Source organism: Nilaparvata lugens, chromosome 6 (genome assembly GCF_014356525.2).
Source record: "Nilaparvata lugens isolate BPH chromosome 6, ASM1435652v1, whole genome shotgun sequence".
Taxonomy (NCBI): domain Eukaryota; kingdom Metazoa; phylum Arthropoda; class Insecta; order Hemiptera; family Delphacidae; genus Nilaparvata; species Nilaparvata lugens.
Window position 1 is genome coordinate 37,373,356 of NC_052509.1, and position 20,022 is coordinate 37,393,377.

Consider the following 20,022-nt stretch of genomic DNA (forward strand, 5'->3'; position numbering starts at 1 on the left):
TGTGTGCTTGTTGCTCAGTTTCAGAAAAAGTTGAGTTAGGATCCCTTGACAAATGAATTTACTGAAAAAAATTATTCTTGATTTCTTAGTTATTCAAGAAATTGGATCTAATTTTTCCATAAGATCCTTATTTTCTGTTCAATCTTGACAAATGTGGTGTTGATGGATTTTAAAAAGAAAGAGGAAAAAATGACATTGAAAATAATTCATAACAATGCTGAATAATATTTTCTGTTACTTCATCACTTTAGTAAAAAATGAGACACTAAAGAATACAATACAGTAGGCCTACATAGCAACTGAAGTGTTTGCTATACATTTCATTTCCTACTTATTATCACTATGTAAATCTCGTAGTGGATAAGTAAATTACATTATGATTTATTTAAATAGTAAAAAAGAATCTTCCTTCAATCAACGTGACAAAAAACGCTCCTTCAATCCACGTGACATGCATGTATAAATATTTACATATTTGAATTTAATAATTATTTCACACACATTATTTAATAATATGGTGACATCATTTGATGCCAGCTTTAAACGTTTCTCCTGTGGAGAAAAAATGATGAATTTAGTAGACTGTTTAGTAGATCCTAGACATTCAGATTTAAATCTACATAACAATTGATTCCCCTTTTCATCCAGGATATTTGTGGTTTCTTTAAATTTCGATTTATTGACCGAGCGAAGTGAGTTCTAAGATTGAAGTCGACTGCTTTGCATTTCTCTTTATGTTTATATGTTCCGCAATTACAGCGAAACGCAGCAATAGATTACCATGAAATTTGACAGTTATATTTCTTTTTAAATTGTGCCTCGACGTATATACAAAGTTTTTTTTTGGAAATTTTGCATTTTAAGGTTAATACAATAGGTAAAGTCTCCTTTGAACGCCAATATTACAGTAAAAATCAGAATAGAATCATTCATCATAAATCAGCTGTCGAGTGGATTTTTAATTGCATGCAATAAGGGTTAACCTTCTAGTCCTGACCCTATTTTTTCCCGATGTTAGTCGTGACCCTCGGTCCCAGGGACCCACTTCTTTCATATTGAATATCTCAATATATTTCAAGATATAATGTTTTTCCATGATTCTAATATGTCCAAGGGTTATTGATGAACACAACGAGCACTAATGTAAAGCAGAAATCGATCTTTATTATAATTTTAAAAATAAATTTATAAAACATTGCATTTTAAGGGTGGTGGAAAAAAACGTCCGGTTATTATTTTATATAAAGTGAACAAAAATTGATAGTGATGAATACAATATTATGGATCTCACATGCAACACTACAAGAAAGATGGGAGAAAAATTGGAAGGTCATAGTCCACTCTTAGGGTAGTTTTTACCCTACCCTCAAGTTCATGTTGCACAATATTTGCAAAACTTATGAAATTATAGTGATGAACATTGGCGTAGATAGCTGTTTGACATTGGAGGGGACGTACTGGGATGCCTGGGGGGCCTGCCCCCCAATCGAGGGGGGTCTCGGGGGTGCCCCCTAGCGAAATAATTATTAAATTCAAATATGTAAATATTTATATATGCATGTCACGTGGATTGAAGGAGCGTTTTTTGTCACGTTGATTGTTGATTGAAGGAAGATTCTTTTTTACTATTTAAATAAATCATAATGTAATTTACTTATCCACTACGAGATTTACATAGTGATAATAAGTAGGAAATGAAATGTATAGCAAACACTTCAGTTGCTATGTAGGCCTACTGTATTGTATTCTTTAGTGTCTCATTTTTTACTAAAGTGATGAAGTAACAGTAAATATTATTCAGCATTGTTATGAATTATTTTCAATGTCATTTTTTCCTCTTTCTTTTTAATAATTTAAAATTTGTTATTATTTTAAATAAGTAGTCAACTTAACTATTGTTTGTTTTTAATCATATTATTTGTATTATTCTCTTGTATTGTTATAATACTTGATAGAGAGTTGAGTGTAAGAGAGGGTCGACTGCGCCCTAACTTCGCTCTCTGAGAGAAATAAAGGCAGTCATTCTATTCTATTCATGTCACCATAATATACATGTATATATATTAAAAAACAGATGACATCCAATTTATTAGAACAAATGGAATGCCGTCATCTTCATGTGTAGGCAACACACCACACCAACCTTGTTCCTGTGAGACTGACCTTGTCACTGTGACACTCCACTTGTTCGAATGGGACTCTACCCCTCTTCTTGTTCCAGCGAGACTGACCTTGTCTCTGTGAGACTCACCTTGTCTCTGTGAGACTCACCTTGTCTCTATGGGAACTTGTTCCTGTGAGACTGTCATTTATAAAAATACTTGTTCATATGAAACTTGTCTCTGTGACACTAATATCGTTCAAAAACACTACTTGTCTCTGTGAGAACTTGTCTCTGTGATACGGACCTGCAAAGAATCCACGGTACCCCAAGGAACAGCACGTTCAGCAAGCGATGACGAAAAAATGGAAACATCAAACACAACAGACAATTCCCCCAATGGGAATGTGCACAGGAACATGTAGAATTCCAAACAAATAACTCGAATTCCAAGTTGTGGAATTTTTAGATTGATTTCCAAACGGTAGAGATGATGAAATTGAAAGTCTGAGTTTCAAGTGGTGAAGCCATGTTGTTAGAAGAATGGCGATAGATGCCAACATGAGAATATGGAATCTTGACAAAGTCTATCAGCGTAAATACACGAAGAAATTGATAAATAATTGCATCACAGTTGATGAATACATTTGAAGAATTAATTTGAAGGAATAATTCACATTTAAAACGTTCAGTAAACAGATGAATTTGGATGAAGAAAGGTAGACCGCATAAGCGATGTGCACTCACTGACGAGAAGAGATCGAAAGACAAAAAGCTAGGTCAACGCTCGACTAACAAAGAAGAAGCCGGAAACGCTCGAACGTAAGCAAAACGTTCGCGAAAATTTGATGAAAAAGTAGCAATTATCTTGAAAGTAAGATGCCTAAAGGACGAAATAAAATACCAAAAATTGAATAATACAAATATTAAAATTGAAACAACGAATAATATTAGAGAACGCAATCCTGAACATGACTGTGACGTGTAACCGTGACTGTGACGTCACCGGACAGTGCAAACGGACAAAATGACGTCTACGTAGTAACGGAACGAGTATCGAAGTGGACCTGTTCCAATAAATGCTTTGTCAGATTTTACAGATGTATTCTAATAGTGATTCTCTTGCACTGTCAAGTAGGTTAGAAACAGAAGTCTATTACTGATTGATTCAAATTCCAATGATTACTCACTTGTTTCACACATTACTGCAAGGCCGTCACTAACCTCTCTGAACAATTCATCAATTTTTGATGAAGAACTACCGAAAACACAATTAAATACGAAAAATAATAGACACAACACTATAGCAACGTTTGAAGCAGCCAGTGCTACCCCTACCAGTGTTTACTAACACCTATTTATTTATTTATTCACATGTGTCTATATTATTTTCTTTTTTTTGTAATTGATTAATACTGATGCAGAACTGTTAAATAATTGTTTCTATTAAGTTTGATTTAATTTTATATTGTCAATTTTTATAAATGTTACCATAGGCAACAGCCCTGTATCAATTATCAATAAATCCTATACTATTAAACGAGCAACTTCTGTTTATATGTTAAGATGTTTGTATTTCACCGGATCTCGAAAACCGCTCTGATTCTCACGACATTCAGAACATAGTAAGTTTATAATATAAAGATTCGATTGCACTAGGTCTCATCCCTGGGAAAACTCGCTGAAGGACATTAAAATGATAATTATTATTATTCATCCTTGGAAAAACAGCTGATAATTATTTCGTCGTATGTTGGTGATGGAAGTGATTGAGCGAGTTCATGTGTGTGGGACTGTGTCAAAATTATGACTCAGCTGTTGAACTTTTGTAATCATTCAATCAGGTACTTAGTGCCGGTTGCAAAAAAGCCTGGCTATTTTCGATCCTGATTAATTCTAGTAGATCCATCTTTTTGTAATGGTCTTCTCTGATTTGGATCATGTGAAGTTAATGAGGATTAAAATTTAACCGGCTTTTGTGCAACTGGGCCTTTGTGAGGAAAATTTTTGCATTCCTCTAGGAATTAATCTCAATTTACTGTGATTAGATAGAACATTTCTGTATGAATGTTATTATAATTTCTTCTTTCGTAATATTTTTTTCATGCTTTTGTACTCCAGAGCGAAGCTCGGTCCCCGATATTAGATATTATCTTATCTTACCTAGGCTGTATGTGAATGTTCCTAAGAACACTTTCAAAAATTCATGTCTATTTTGTGTTACAGCTGACGTTAACCTTGTCGACCTGAGGGAGCGGAGAATCGCTTACCTCGAAAGCCAGATGAACAGGCAGCAAGAATCCAGTCTACTCCAAAAGTGATTGTCGGCACTATAGCAATAGATTAATCTTTATTATTCCATTATAACAATAATGAAATATGAGGGGACGTTCTAATACATAAGAAAGCATTTAACTTTGACCTGAAGTTTTAGGTTTTATACCTTGAACCAATTGTGAGTGGATCTTATAAGCACAATTTTTTATCACTTTATATGATTATATAATTTCGATTCAGAGTTGATTTCTTACTTTCTTCTCAAATTTGGTCGCAATCTATTTTAATCATAACAAATTAATGGATTTCAAGTAAAATGAAACAATTATTTCTTTCACGGATTTTATCTCATCTGGGCTAGGAAATAATCCAATGAGTAGGTCACTATTTTTACTTTTTTAACTATACCTTACTTGTAAAGTCCGGACGCGTTTCAAGTTACTGGCGGTCTCATCTTCAGCATACTGTACTGTTAGGTAGAAGTAGTAAGGCACGCTGAATATGGGCTTTGAGCTTTAAAACGTGCCCGCGGACTTTGACAATTCGGTAATGAATTATTGTTGAAAATGTGAAAATAGTGACTCATTGATTTGATAATAATAAACATCTAAAATTTCATCAGAAGGTATCATTAATACTACTTGAATATTTCCATTTAACGAAAAATCTTGATTATGTATCTACTTTATCAACAAATATATTTTTTAAGCAATAAATACATGACAAAATTTATATGATCGAATGTCGATTCTTTTGAAAAAAAAATATTTCTCCAAAGATTCACCTCTGGAATAAAAATTGAGTTTTTTTTTATTTGAAATAAGAGCTTTCACAAAAATGAATCAACTACTTCATCAAACGTTATTGAACCCTTCCCTTGTGTACGTATCTATTCCAAGAGTTTTTCTTTTAAAAATATCTGACAAACTAAAATATAATCTTGCGATAGATGGATTTATTTCAATTGATGTTTAATCCAAAAAATACCTTTCAAGCAAAAATAGAATCATTGCTAAATAATTATTATGAATGTTTGCAGATTTCAATAATATTGTAGGTGATTTTCGAATGAGAATGTAGCTTTACCAATTTAGGAATTTTGCAACTACATAATATTGTTGGCTTAGTCAACATTTGCCAATTACTTAATAATTAAAACATACTGTGATTAATGGACTTTGTGGTCAAAAAAAAACAAGATTTTTTAAAGTTTAATTTAAATTATATCTTCTATTGTTTTTACTGGCCAAAATGTTCTGTATAAAATGAACAATAATTTGTAAATAGTTTGTTGAAGTTTTATTTTTCTCCATATTTCTAAGTATTACAACAGACACTGGAGAAATTATAGTAGAATTAGAACAACCTCCTACTTTGTGGGATTAGCCGAGCAGAGAAATGGAGGGAGATGGAGAACCAGATCAGCCAATTACAGTGATGATTAGAGTCATAGTAGTTTGTTAGAAGCCAAGTTGACGATCAGAGTCAGTCGATGCAGTGCTTTCAGAGAGGAAACTATGTACGCGTATCGTCATGAGGTGTTGAAACACTCACTAAAGCTGTGTTTACACCAAAAGGTAACGAAACGTTAATAACTTAATCCTGATAGATTCTATTAGATTGAACGGAACTTCGTATGATAAGTTATGTTCAATCTTATAGAATCTATAAGGATTAATTTATTAACATTTTGTTGATAAGTTTGGTGTAAACGCAGCTTTAAGAGCACAAAACGCCTTCGGCTCTAGCACGGCAACATCTCTGCCGCTGTATCCCTAATTCTCTCTGCGCTGCTCTGCTCTGCTTTACTCTGCTCTGCTCTGCTCCAACTCGGATGATAGCAAAGCAATTTAAAATTGATCTTTCCAAACATAGCCTACAGTACCATTGTTAAATGTTCATTTATATAGTGAGGTCCACGTTATGATGTCAGTATTTTATTAGCCTTGGTGTTGCTATCATTCCACAAAGTAGATACCACTATCCTTCCCTAGTTCTGCATGGTTATCAAATGGTTTTTCAACAATGTAAGCAGTTAGCCTAAAAATATAATTAACAAAATATTCAATCTCAATTATGAAAATGTATCATTTTAATTATTGAAAAATACTTTTTCTTGAATAAAATATAATTATTTTCAACAAGAATGAACAGTAAATATCTCATCAGATATACCGGTATCAGCTATATCCTTATTGGGAAGGCAGAGAATCGGCAATGCTGTTCTCCTATCTTTCTCCACTGCCATTATAACGTAGACCTCACTATATGAACACTTTGCTATCATCCAATTACTTTCTGTACCTACTCTTCCAGATGTTTCTTCAATCATGCAATTTTTTCAAATAACGTCGCCAAATTTGGTAACAACAGCTTGGTAATTCTTGCTGTTATCATCTTTTTACTTTCCTTGCCCTATTACCAAAGGTAAGGAAAGTATTGCTTTCCGAAAAAATTAAGGTACCTCAATTTCTAAATTTCTATAAGTTTCAAGGTCCCCTGAGTCCGAAAAAGTGGTTTTTGGGTATTGGTCTGTATGTGTGTGTGTGTGTGTTTATGTGCGTCTGTGTACACGATATCTCATCTCCCAGTTAACGGAATGACTTAAAATTTGAAACGTAAGGTCATTACACTATAAGGATGCGACACGAACAATTTCGATCAAATGCAATCCAAGATGGCGGCTAAAATGTTGTCAAAAACAGGGTTTTTCGCGATTTTCTCGAAAACGGCTCCAACGATTTTGATCAAATTTATACCTGAAATAGTCATTGATAAGCCCTATCAACTGCAGCAAGTCCCATATCTGTAAAAATTTCAGGAGCTTCGCCCCATCTATGCAAAGTTTGATTTTAGATTCTCAATTATCAGCCTTCATATACAATTTAAACAAAAAATTTCAAGTGGAAAAGATTTCACTTATTGGTTTTCTCTGCAATTAATGTCCAGTAACATTTTCACCTAAAATTGAAAATAAGCTTGAAATTCGAGAAAATGTGATTATTAAATTGCAAACTGTTGGCAACTGTTGGTTCTATTAAATCATTCACTACGAAGAGATAGCAGACCTCGTGTGTCTAAAGCGTTATTGTCCTATCACCAGCTGGCTCAGATCTTTGAATAGTAGACTTGAGATGCGCGAGAACACTAGCGTCAGGTGATCAATTTTCATAACGGCAAGGAAAATTGTGTGAGTGCGCCACACCAGATTTTTCCACTCGCTCTCATAAGGCTCAGTTGTACAAAAGCCTGTTAAATTTCAATCGTGATAAATTTCACGAGAACTAATCTGAGGTTTTTTCAAAAAGAAGCGGTTCTCTGATTGGTTTTAGTAAAACCATTCACGATTAAAATTTAACCTGTTTTTGTACAACCGGCACTGTCTCGTTTTCGAAAGACTATGGAAAACTTTCTGTTGATCAGCTGCTACTTAAAGGACGAATAAATAATTTTTCAAGGCCCTTTAGCAAGTTTTCCCAGAGTTGGGACCTGTTAATGATTAAAAAAATAAAAATAATTTGTGTACTCCTTCACGAACCTATACTCCAAGTTTCATCAAAATTGTTGGAGATCCGTCATACTCCTATAGTGAGGTCCACGTTATAATGGCAGTGGAGAAAGATAGGAGAACAACGTTGCCGATCCTCTGTCTTGTCAATGCCTTCTATGGATGGTAACTGATACCGGTTTATTGATGTAATATTAACTGTTCATTCTCGTTTGAAATGATTAATTATATTTATAATTATTTATCAAGCAAGAAATTATATTTTTCAATGATTTCATAATGAATTTTCATAATCAAGATGAAAATCTTGTTAATTATATTTCTACAATGTTAAAAAACGATCTGGCAACAGAGCAGAGATAGCGCTTTCCGCTTTATTGCTGAATGATAGCAATACAACTGCTAATCAAACACTGTCATTATAACGTGGTCCTCACTATAAGAATAGGTGCCGGCTGCCTAAGAGCAGTCATGTCAGAGGCCCTGTAATTGATCAGGTGCGACCTGAAAAATCCAACACCAGACGTGAGCCAGCCAGGACACTCGGCATTATTACTAGTAGTTCTGTGAACAGTAGACCTCGCGCAGTATTCTCAACCACAAGTAGCCTACCTGATTGAAACTATGGACCTTATAGTCCAGTCACTATATACATTGGTGCATGCAATTTATATTGTAGTTCTGATTTGTTAATATATTATTTGGGTACATAAGAGAAGTCCAGAACCAATTTCTTCATGAAAAATTTCCTTGTGCTAGATACAGGTGGCCCAAAAACCTCGTATTTTCGGCTCATTTTCCAGTTTTCAGCTATTTCTGCCAAATCTCGTAATCGAACAAAAAAAATTTCTCTCGCTTTTTTTCTAGAATATGAAATTCTGAATAAAATAAGATCATTCGGAACTCTCTATCTCCAATGAGTACTAAGTTATGATTTTTCAAAAATGAGTAAAATTTGAAGAGAAAATCAATTTTTGATGAATTTTAGATTTTGATCAACAATATCTTCCGGTTGTTACAATTTAGATGTATAATTCAAAATCCCTCTGGGCGTATTTTTGTGCTCTACAATCTGAGATCAGGTAGAGCGCTCTATCTCATATAGATTTACAGCTACACCTGACAACAATGCTCCTTGTATTGTGGAAAACACCTAATTTTCAGCTTCAACCATCATCACCATATCACCTATTACATAGTCTTCACATTAATATTTTGCACAATGACTTGATCCTTGAAGGTGTCCTTAAGCGCGCCTACCCACTAGGAAATACTGAAATGAAGTGCATCTAATGGGTGATTCTCATAGAGAATAATCTCATGAACTCATTTCATTGTGCGAAATATCAATGTGAGTTGAAGCTGATGGTTGAAGCTGAAGATTAGGTGTTTTTCACAATACAAGGAGCATTGTTGTCAGGTGTAGCTGTAAATCTATATGAGACTAGCCGTCAGGCTCGCTTCGCTCGCCATATCCGCCTAGCCAGGGGGCTCCGCCCCCTGGACCCCCGACTGGATCATCCAAGAATGAGATCAGCAGGCTCGCTTCGCTCGCCTGCATTTTTCATTTGAGCATTTTTATCATATGTTAGGACAATCCAGTCGGGGGTCCAGACTAAACGTCTGGCTAAACGGATATGGCGAGCGAAGCGAGCCTGACGGCTAGTAATATAATATTCCCAGGATTGAAGTAGCAGTGCCCAATCAATTTTTCCGCGATAAATGCATTTAAATCTTCAACTTGGTGCCAACCTAACAAAATCAACTCAACTTAATGCCAACCTGACAAAATTATTACTTTAGTTGCCAGTTAACAACTGTTTCGGAGAGGTACTCTATCTAGATTATAGTTCTATAGTAACATATGATATGGAAATTTCAATTATAATTAAGAGATTGGGAGAAGAAGAATATACATGGTAAAAGACGAACTTTAAACCCTTAAAAACAACCCTTAGAGTTAAAATATTGCCAAAAGATTTCTTAGTGCGCCTCTAAAGGGCCAACTGAACATACCTACCAAATTTGAACGTTTTTGGTCCGGTAGATTTTTAGTTATGCGAGTGAGTGAGTGAGTGAGTGAGTGCCATTTCGCTTTTATATATATAGATAGAGCGCTCTACCTGATCTCAGATTGTAGAGCACAAAAATACGCCCAGAGGGATTTTGAATTATACTGTACATCTAAATGGTAACAACCGGAAGATATTGTTGATCAAAATCTAAAATTCATCAAAAATTGATTTTCTCTTCAAATTTTACTCATTTTTGAAAAATCATAACTTGATACTCATTTAAGATAGAGAGTTCCAAATGATCTCATTTTATTCAGAATTTCATATTCTAGAAAAAAGGCGAGAGAATTTTTTTTTGTTCGATTACGAGATTTGGCAGAAATAGCTGAAAACTAACTGGAAAATGACTGAAAATACGAGGTTTTTGGGCCACCCTGTATCTAGCACAAGGTAATTTTGCATGAAGAAATGTTCTTCATGAAGAACAGATGAAGAAAGGTTCTGGACTTCTCTTATGTACCCAAATAATATATTAAAAAATCAGAACTACAATATAAATTGCAAGCACACCCCCTTTTTTTGTTGACCGAGCGAAGTGAGGTCTAAGATTCAAGTCAACACTTTGGCATTTCTCTTAATGTTTAAATGTTTATATGTTGCGCATTTACGGCGAAACGCGGAAATAGATTTTCATGAATTTTGACAGGACATACCTGGTATGTTCCTTTTTTAATTGCGCGTTGACGTATATACAAGATTTTTGGAAATTTTGCATTTCAATGATAATATTATAAAAGGAAAAAGGAGCCTCCTTCATACGCCAATATAAGAGTAAAGATCAGACTATAGAATTATCCATCATAAATCAGCTGTCGAGTTGATAATAAATTATTGCATGCTATATCGCATGTAATGCAATATCTCAATGTAACTTGGTAAAAAATCAACAGCTGTGTAGACTATAAATTGCATGCCTCATTGAATGCAATTTTTATGCACTATTAAATAGGATGCAAAGAACTTATAACAGCTTGTCTGGGCGCCTAGATGTCATCTGGTTTTCTCGCACTAAATTCTGGAAAGCGTTATATGATAATTAAATCTTGTGTAAGCATGATCTGATCAAATAAATAGTTAGTGTATCAGTGTGGATGTGCTTATGGTTTGTACGTCGTTATAACTGCGCGAGGTCTACTGTTCACAGAACTACTAGTCTATATTGACTGGACTATTATGGAAATACAGTAATAGACTGGCTTCTCCACACATCTGTTTAATCACACTTGTCAGCTGATTTATGATGAATAATTCTATAGTCTGATTTTTACTCTAATATTGGCGTATGAAGGAGGCTCCTTTTTCCTTTTATATTATCCTTGGAATGCAAAATTACCAAAAACCTTGTATATACGTCGACGCGCAATTAAAAAAGGAATATACCTGTCAAATTTCATGACAACCTATTACCGCGTTTCGCTGTAAATGCGCAACATATAAACATTGTGGCCTAGGCCACAAACTCAAGTTCTGTAGTAAATTTGTCAAACTCTTTAAATAAGGATGATATAATTCAAACATTAAGAGAAATGCTAAACCGTCGACTTGAATCTTAGACCTCACTTTGCTCGGTCAATTATTTTCAGTTTTCCTTTCAGAGATGTGACATAATAAATACGAGCGCCTGAAGTTTAAATCTTTAGGGTGATCCATTTCGGAATAGGTTGAAAATAAAAAATTACATAAGCCTATTTGATTTCTCATTCATACATCAATAATGGGGAAATTTATTTAATTTATAGTTATTCTTTAGAACTAGAATAAATTCTCCTATCTCCTTCTCAGAATTGATATTCTGATAAATCAAATATTTCATTCCAGGAAAAAATTCCTCAAAATTTCATGAATATTTGCTATTATGCTATTAAAACGGAAATGGATCACCCTAAAGATTTCAACTTCAGGGGCTAATTTCTCAAAAATTGAGAATGATAAAGTTTTTCCTGAGAAATGTTTTCCATTTTAGTAGTCAACTCTTGATAGTATCCAAATCGAAATACTTTCAAATATGTCATCAGTAAAAAGTTTTGAGAAGCGAGGTGCACAAACCTATGATGTCTTTTTACATGAAATGCATGCCTATTATTCGGTCTTTTCCCGAGTTCCAGGACATGATTTTTTTATAAATCATTCCACATTACTGTATCATTTGAAAAGACTATTCACAAAATAAAAATTTTCATTTTAATCAATTTTTATAATCGTAGTAATTATTCATTTAAATTACATAAGCCATTATAGCCTAACTGGAATTTTACTGAACAAAAAATTAAAATTAGAAGACTAAAATTTCCTGTAGAGAAAATAAATGTCAATTAGCAAAGAACGGTATTACCCAGTACCTACATTCTATACTTCAATAATTAAACAGCTTTTCTGAATAGTGAGTTGTGCTTTTTCTGGCACTAAATTTTGTCAAATTAAGCAAAAATGTTCCAATTAATGGTGATTTGAGTGTGATATTTTTGTTTTTTATTCTGTTTTCAACCGTCAAAATGTGAAACCATAATCCTATTTCGGACTTTTAAAATGTTATCTAAATTTGGGAGAGTAATAGTACAAGAAATATCCTTAGTTTTTCTCTCCCAATCAGTGCTTCTTTGTAAAAATTATGAATAAATAAATAAAAAAAAAATAAATACAGTTACTCAATAGTAGAAACTTCATAATTCGTGTAACAATAAAATTATTACAAACGAGTATATACCCATGCTTCGCAAACAAACTCCTTTGTTGAATTAGTAATTTTACACAATAAAAAAATATATTGGGGTGGGTAGCATGCTCCTTGCTTTGCGCTCAGCAGAGGACTTTCACCCCTGCCACTGTGTGCGGTGAACGTTTTTACTATAGTAGCCTAATTGAATAATTCCATCGGATTTGCAGTTGAAGATTTATTCGGATTTGCAGTTAACCTACTGCTGGAATATTATAACTGTATTATAATTATTTCAAATATCCAATGAAAGTATTATACATAGAACTAAGGACTTCTGCTACTTCAAATATTGACCGAAGAATTGGTCTGGACACTGTTTTTGGAGTTTCATTTTTTAAATTTCCTTCTGTATTTTAGTTCTTCTGTCAATATTAACAGTAGCAGAAGTCCTTAGTTCTATTTATATAGCTTTTATTGTGTATTTTAAATAATTATTTTACAGTAATGAATAATTATTCTCCATGAAAATTGCTCTGACCAAGAAAATATTGATTACTAAGGCCCTCATATAGTTTGAACTGTGAGCTTCTTCAAATAAAAAAATGTTTACTCAAAATTAGGATTTATTCAAACTACTTACATGAAAAAAAAACAGTTCATCAATTATTACATTTCCGATGTTTCTCTGGTTAGCTCAACTCTTAACAAGCTTATTGGAAAACGCGCTGAAATTGAACACTTTATCCATACCTTTGGAGCTTTCTTTAGCACGACGTAGTTTCCTCTCCTTTTTCGTAAGTATCCTATTATTTCGCTTCTTCTTCTTCTTTTTCATCTGTCCGTTGCTAGTAGTGTTTCCCTTACTCGTTCTTTCTTCATCCTTGTCACTTTCATTGTCAGTTTCCATTGGCTCACTTCTGTCTTCTGTTTTCCTCTTCTTGTTTGGTGGCTGTGAAGTGGATTTGGACGACGATTTTCCTTTCTTTTGCCACATCTGCTGTAGATCACTTTCCACAGAGGCCCATTCTATTTTTGAAACAACACATTTCTTAATTGCAGATTTAGTTTGCACAAACTTGAAGTACAGTTTATCAGAGTAGTTGTTTTCCAGTTCAGATAAACCGTTGTTGATTATCTCATTCGTGATTTTTCTTAGTTTTTTCTTATTACTTGTCATGTATTGTTCAGTTAGTTGACGCTTGTTTCTAAAGTAAGCCTCTAACAATTTGAGAGTCTGACACCTTTGAAATGGACGAAGTTTGTCATTGAATGCGATACTTGTGATGTCTTCAACGAGGGTTATACTGTCGTTCCAAGTCAGACTTAGAATGGAATGAAATAATCCGATAGGCACTATACTGTTGCTTGTAAGGAAACATTCGGTGAGTAAGTTTCTGTAGACAGCTACTAATTTCTCATGAGTTTCTTCCATATTTTCTCTCAAAGTAACTTTGAAGATAAACGTACAACATTCAATAATTTCACTTGACATAGATATGTAGACTGAGTGTGTTTTATCATCACGACTAGTAATTGTTTCGACCAGTTGTACCAGTAGCGATTCATCTAGTTTCTCGGTGAGTTTGTACTTTTTGACAGAGGTGACTGTTTTGATGAACGCCTTCAATTTAGCTACTAGCTCAGCATCAGCATTCCCCTTGATCGTGGTTTCCAGCAGCATGAGGACCACAGAGATTACATCGAGTAGTATGCTGAGTTCGGGTTCGGTTTTTGTCCATACTTTGATGAGGTCGAGCACTTTTAGCCGGAAAACGAACAAATCTTTTTCTTCAAGAGCGACTCGTTTCTGCTGTTGTTGTTTGACGAAACGGAAGGCTTCGGATAGTTTCTCATCGAGGTGTTTTCCCTCGTCTTCGTTCATGTCATCGAGATCCACAGACTCAGTGTCTGTGAGAGTGGCGTCATTTCCTAGTGCAGTGCGCAACTCAGCGCGCAGCTTATCGTAATTGGTGTCATCTTCTATATCATCACCACTCATATCTACATCACTTTCATCTGAAGGAGATTCATCTCCTGATGTTTCATCTTTTTCCTCGGTGCTTTCTTTGTCCTCGTCACCATCATATTCCTCATCAGAATCAGCTTCTTGATTTACAACCATAAGAGGATTCTTACTGTTAGGATTCAAAACGGCCAACATCTGATGAACGTTCTCACTGGTCAAATAAGGACACAAGTGAATGAATACTTTAGTTATAATGTGCCTGTTGGATTTATCTCCCTGAGACAACAAGGACAATATAAGATCAATAATGACGTCAGTCCAACGCAGTTGGTCGTTGTCTTCTGCTTTTCTGCTGGCGTGTTCATAGATGCTTTTCAACTCTTTCAAATTTTCAGCTCCTATCTTGGGGTCCTTGAAGAGGGACAAGCCAAATTGAAGAAACATTACATGAAATGTGGTGCTGGCTAGCTTTCCAGCATCGGTAGCGTTGTTCTCTAGTGAAGATATGATTCGCATCATATCCGTCCACAGTTTTCTAGTTTCTTTGCTGAACTCGACCGAAATAAAATTGCTGGAACATAGTTTTTCATTGAAATAGCCAGCCAAATCAGACAAAATTGTTCGTAAATCAGTCAATCGTTGACATTTTTGATCTAGAGCCAGGTAGATGGTTTTCCGAGCAGTACTGGTGAGCTTTTGAGAGAGCCCATTTCTAAAAAAACCTATATCGATGACTATTTTCAGTTGATTCACTTTCCAGTTGGCCCAGCCGACGATGGAAGGATGATTCAACAGTTTGGAAAGCATCAATATACTTACTTTCTTCTGACTTTCTTTCCAAGGACGCTTAATCTCTTCATCTCCTCTTTTTTCAATCACTTTCATACTCTTATCAGTAAGTACATTGTGAAACATCTCTGCAACAGTCTTCACGTGTTCTTCTTTTAAACCATGAATTAAAGACTGAAACAATTTTGTACCAAGACCACTGAACATTTGAAAATTACCTGGATAAAAATACAAACTTTCAATGATGAGAAGCAGATTTTTTGACTTTATACTTTTATCTGCAAACAGGATTTTGCAAAAAGTATCAATTGCAACTCTTCTAGCTAATCTAATGTTCTCATGCTCTTCCAGTTCATTTTCAAGCAAATACACAAAATTTGGGGTAAAAGCATGCACTAGGAAATCTTTTTTCCCCAATTTATTTGCCATGATTTTAAAGATTTCAAAAGCAAGAGTCATTCGAAGTGGGGTTGGAGCACTAAGCTGTTCGTCCAGTTTGTTCCAAACCTTCTTCACAAATGATTTTGAGGACAGCAAGTTACTAAATATGTATTGATACATTGGAGATTCAATGTAGGACTCGTGAGGTATACACACACATTGCTCAGCGATGATATCCAAAGCAGTTTTGCTGAATATTTCTGATGCACCAATAGTTTTTTCCAAATAGTTTGAATTAATAACTGATGGGAATTCGGCCTGAGCTAACATCAACAAATAATATGCTTCCAGAAATAAAGATTTCTTCTTAATCATGAATTTTTCATGAATGAGTTTCCATACTATTTCAAACTTTTCCAGATCAATGTTTGTAAGTAGCAGACCAAGATAGACGGTTACTGCAAGGAGGAAGTAAGATTTTTTCTGACTAATACTAATCAACTTTGTTACAATTGCTATTATCTGTTCATTGCTGGCTTTTAAAAATACACCAGTACTTATTATAGCTCCATAAGCTAAAATGATTCCTTTGAACACATCAGATTCCTCATCTGGATGATAATTACTAAATTCAGCTTCGATTGCATCGTTGATAGCTTGAAATGAAATATTTGGAAAAGTACTTATCAATCCAATAAATGCGGTGTAGTATCCTTTTCTAGCTCTAGATCTCGGAGATCCTAAACCTCTAATGATGCGGCGTATTCCAAGATGAAGCTCGTGACAAGAATCATCAGTATCTTCCGCCTGTTGTTTATGCACAAGATGAACCAAAATTGCAAGAGATGCCTGTATTTGAGATTGCTCAGTTCCTTCTCTAAGTAAAGAAAAGTAATTAAGAACACTTTCAACATTTTTACCGTCTTCCATTTTAAAAACCAACATTAACTTTTATGTTTAACTCAACCATAAATAAGAAGATAAACTTAAATAGAACCAACATCAAATAATACAAATAATCAATGAATGGCACATTTTACTTTCACGTGTTTACCACATTAACCTCAAATCAAACTTCCAAATCCCAAGCATGTGTGGGATGCCTCAACAGTGGGTCGACTACAAACTTTCTTGATACACATTTTACACCAACGACAAAGTGGGCTAACGACAAATGCAGTCAGCGACAGAGTGGGTCACTTTCCTGAGCAGACCGCATAATGTCGTGTCAAGAGGCGACAAATAAATTCATACATTGCATATTATTTTTTTCATACATTTTCAATAATATAACAATATTCAGGGATTACAAAATGATACCTCACTATATAATATATGTGTCGAGGTTATCATCAAATTAATACTAATTTATGCTAGAACAGAATACAAAAATTCCAAAAATCTAAAACTATAATATCTATTACCCTAAGCATCACCTAGTACAAAGATACTAAACCGAGGTACTATCTTCTACCTATAAATTACCTTATTTAAAAAGAATACTACTTAAATCTAAATCCTACTTACTATTAGTTCCTCACTACTTTGTATCCCAATACTGAATAACTAATGTCTAATTTTTCTTTTGAAGCTATTGAAATTTTCCTCTCCTTTGATTTCTAATGGTATTCTATTAGATATTGTAGGCCCTAAATATCCTAGTGATCTTTGCCCAAATGCTGTATTCATTCTTGGTACTTCTTGATTGTAACGTTCTCTTATTCTAGTATCATGGCTATGATTTATGATATGGTTCCTATTTTGATTTTTTTCCATATACCCTAATAACAACAATATATACAATTGCCTAACACTGAGTACTCTATTTTCTATGAATAATTCTACAGTTGAAACCGGATTTCCTTGTTTCCCATTATTTTCAAAATGCGTTTTTGAGTTTTAAATAATGGATCTATAAAACTGAAGTTAGCTGCACCCCAAACTAACAGACCGTACCTTAAAAGAGATTCAACTCATGTTAAGTATACAGTTTTTTACATTTCTTTGTCTATGATAGGCCTTAATTGATAGAATTTGTATATAAGCTTCCTTATTTTGGCAGTTGTATATGTTATGTGCTTGTTCCATTTCAATGAATCATCTACTATTATTCCTAAATACTTTATATTGTCAGAGCGTTCTATTAGTGGGCAATTACAATTATTGTTACTATTTCTATCACAATTATGAAGCTTCATTGTTGGCATGTGTGGTTTTGTGCTATTTGTTGGAGAAAAAGCTAAAAAAAAATTTTCTGAATTTAATGACAATAAATTATTTCTTAACCAACTAGTGATTTTTATGAGTTAAATGTGGTTGATTTTCATTCCTACACCTCCCGACAATTGCGGTCAGCGACAGAGTGGGTCATTTTTTATCGATATAATGAAATGTTCGATTTTCACTTCTTCATATCGATTTTAAAACGTTCTTTAATTCGTTTTTAGGATTGGCAGCGCTGTTTCTGATCTTTCCTTTCCATGTTGTTTGTTGGTGCGAGGCTCGAGGCTCGCTGTAGAGCTGCTCCTTTCTACTGCGCAAGCATAGTTTCTGTTTGAGTAACACATTTGTAGAGCAGTTTGTTACCTGCTACTTGTAAAAATAACTGTTACCACAGAGAAGAAAGCAGAGGACGCATCTAATGTTGTGCTAAATGGGTGACCAGCAGTGTGGAGGGGGCCGCAGTATTGGAAATATCTGAAACTCAAAATATCAATGTTAATGTCCTATGCTTGAAAACTATTGCTGGGTGGAACTCCAAATATTTGTCAGACAGTGGAATTGTAAATATCTGGAACTCGAAATTATGTTGCTAGGTGGAATTGGGAGTATCTGGAACTCAAATTATTTGTTTGTCAGATGGCGGAATTGAAAATATCGGTTCCAAAGTGGGAGTACTGGTAATGTGTTTGTTATTGAGAAATGGTTCAAGTCTGACTTATTTTCTGGAATGATATGGACTAATAAGCCCACTTAGGGTAATACATAGCTCATTATATTGATGTAGGCAAGGCCTGCATGGACACTAATCATGTGGACCCGGTTGCCAGGGTGATTGTTTTTGGTAACGAACTGTTTATGAGAAAATAACTAGTTGAGTTTTAAGTTGGATTTTGATGAGAGATGTTCAAATATGTTTTATTTTATTTTGATCTTGCTTAATATGTGAACTTTTAATAAATAAAGTGACAATTAAAAAGCACATCTACAACAATATATTAATTTTGGACGGAAATATTGGACTTGAACTTTAAACAGTAAAAACAACTTGGCTGATCTTTTTGGACTTGTTTTTCATTATCAAAATTTGGGAATAGAATACTTTTGGACCTGGTCTATTGTTCTTTTTCAATTATATTCATATGATTTGCGATTGCACCAAAAAATAAATGGAAGTAATATAATATTTTCTAATAAAATATAATGCTCTCATATTTATTATTTTTTAGAAAATTTAATATGTTATCAATATAATAGCATTACGTTTATAGGTTATGTTATGCATAATAATAATTATGTAAAATGGTGTACACACGTACGTTTGCCTCGGGTAGGCATGCATGTATTGGCTTGCATTCGCACGTCTGGACACTGATAGCTGAGGCATGTGGGCGGACCGGAGCCCTGTCGGTATTTTGGCGTGCTCAAAGGCGCCTCGGGCGAGCATTGAATGTGTATGTGTGGACGCGTTTTTGCGGTTACCTACCATAGCATCGACAAACTACAGCACCGACACGACATAGCATCGACAAACCATAGCATTGACAAGTAAAATTAATTAATTTAGGCCTGCCACCACCAGTGAATTCTATACTAACTGGAACGGGCTGTCCAATGTTAAACGGTGTACACACGTACGTTTGCCTCGGGTGAGCATACGTGTATGGGCTTGCATTCGCACGTCTGGACACTGTTCGCTGAGGCATGTGGGCGAACCGGAACCCTGTCAGTGTTTTGGCGTACTCAAAGGCGCCTCAGGCAACGAGTCGCCTAAGAAACGCGAATTTCACTAGCAGACTTTGGGAGTGTGGATCACCAAAATCATCGTTTAATGGATTTCTTCAGCATCTTCATTATGGGTGAGTCCCGAATATTAATCCTACTCAAATGACAAGGAGCGATCAAACTTTATTTGCATAACAACAATAGTTTTTTTCTTGTTTATTTGTACCAATCCAAATCTCTTTCAATGGTTTTTTTTGTATTAGTCTAGGCAGCCAGAGTAGAGTCAAAATTAATGTAAAAATTTGGTAGAGAAAATGTTTAAAT

The 20,022-nt window shown here is 34.5% G+C and overlaps 2 protein-coding genes across 2 annotated transcripts; one reads left to right on the forward strand and one right to left on the reverse strand.

Annotated features, from left to right (window-relative positions):
- Positions 1–4,327: 4,327 nt before the first annotated feature.
- Positions 4,328–5,573, forward strand: LOC111054953 (ataxin-3; the record flags this gene model as incomplete). Its single annotated transcript, XM_022342086.2, is given in 1 exon segment — positions 4,328–5,573. A coding segment is annotated over 1 exon segment (95 nt), but the record flags the coding sequence as incomplete, so codon positions are not given.
- A 7,649-nt stretch (positions 5,574–13,222) lies between these two features.
- On the reverse strand, positions 13,223–16,867 carry LOC111054956. The gene has a single exon (XM_022342090.2). The coding sequence runs from the start codon at positions 16,696–16,698 to the stop codon at positions 13,312–13,314; it is 3,387 nt and encodes a 1,128-aa protein (XP_022197782.2). The 5' UTR covers positions 16,699–16,867; the 3' UTR covers positions 13,223–13,311.
- Positions 16,868–20,022: the final 3,155 nt, after the last annotated feature.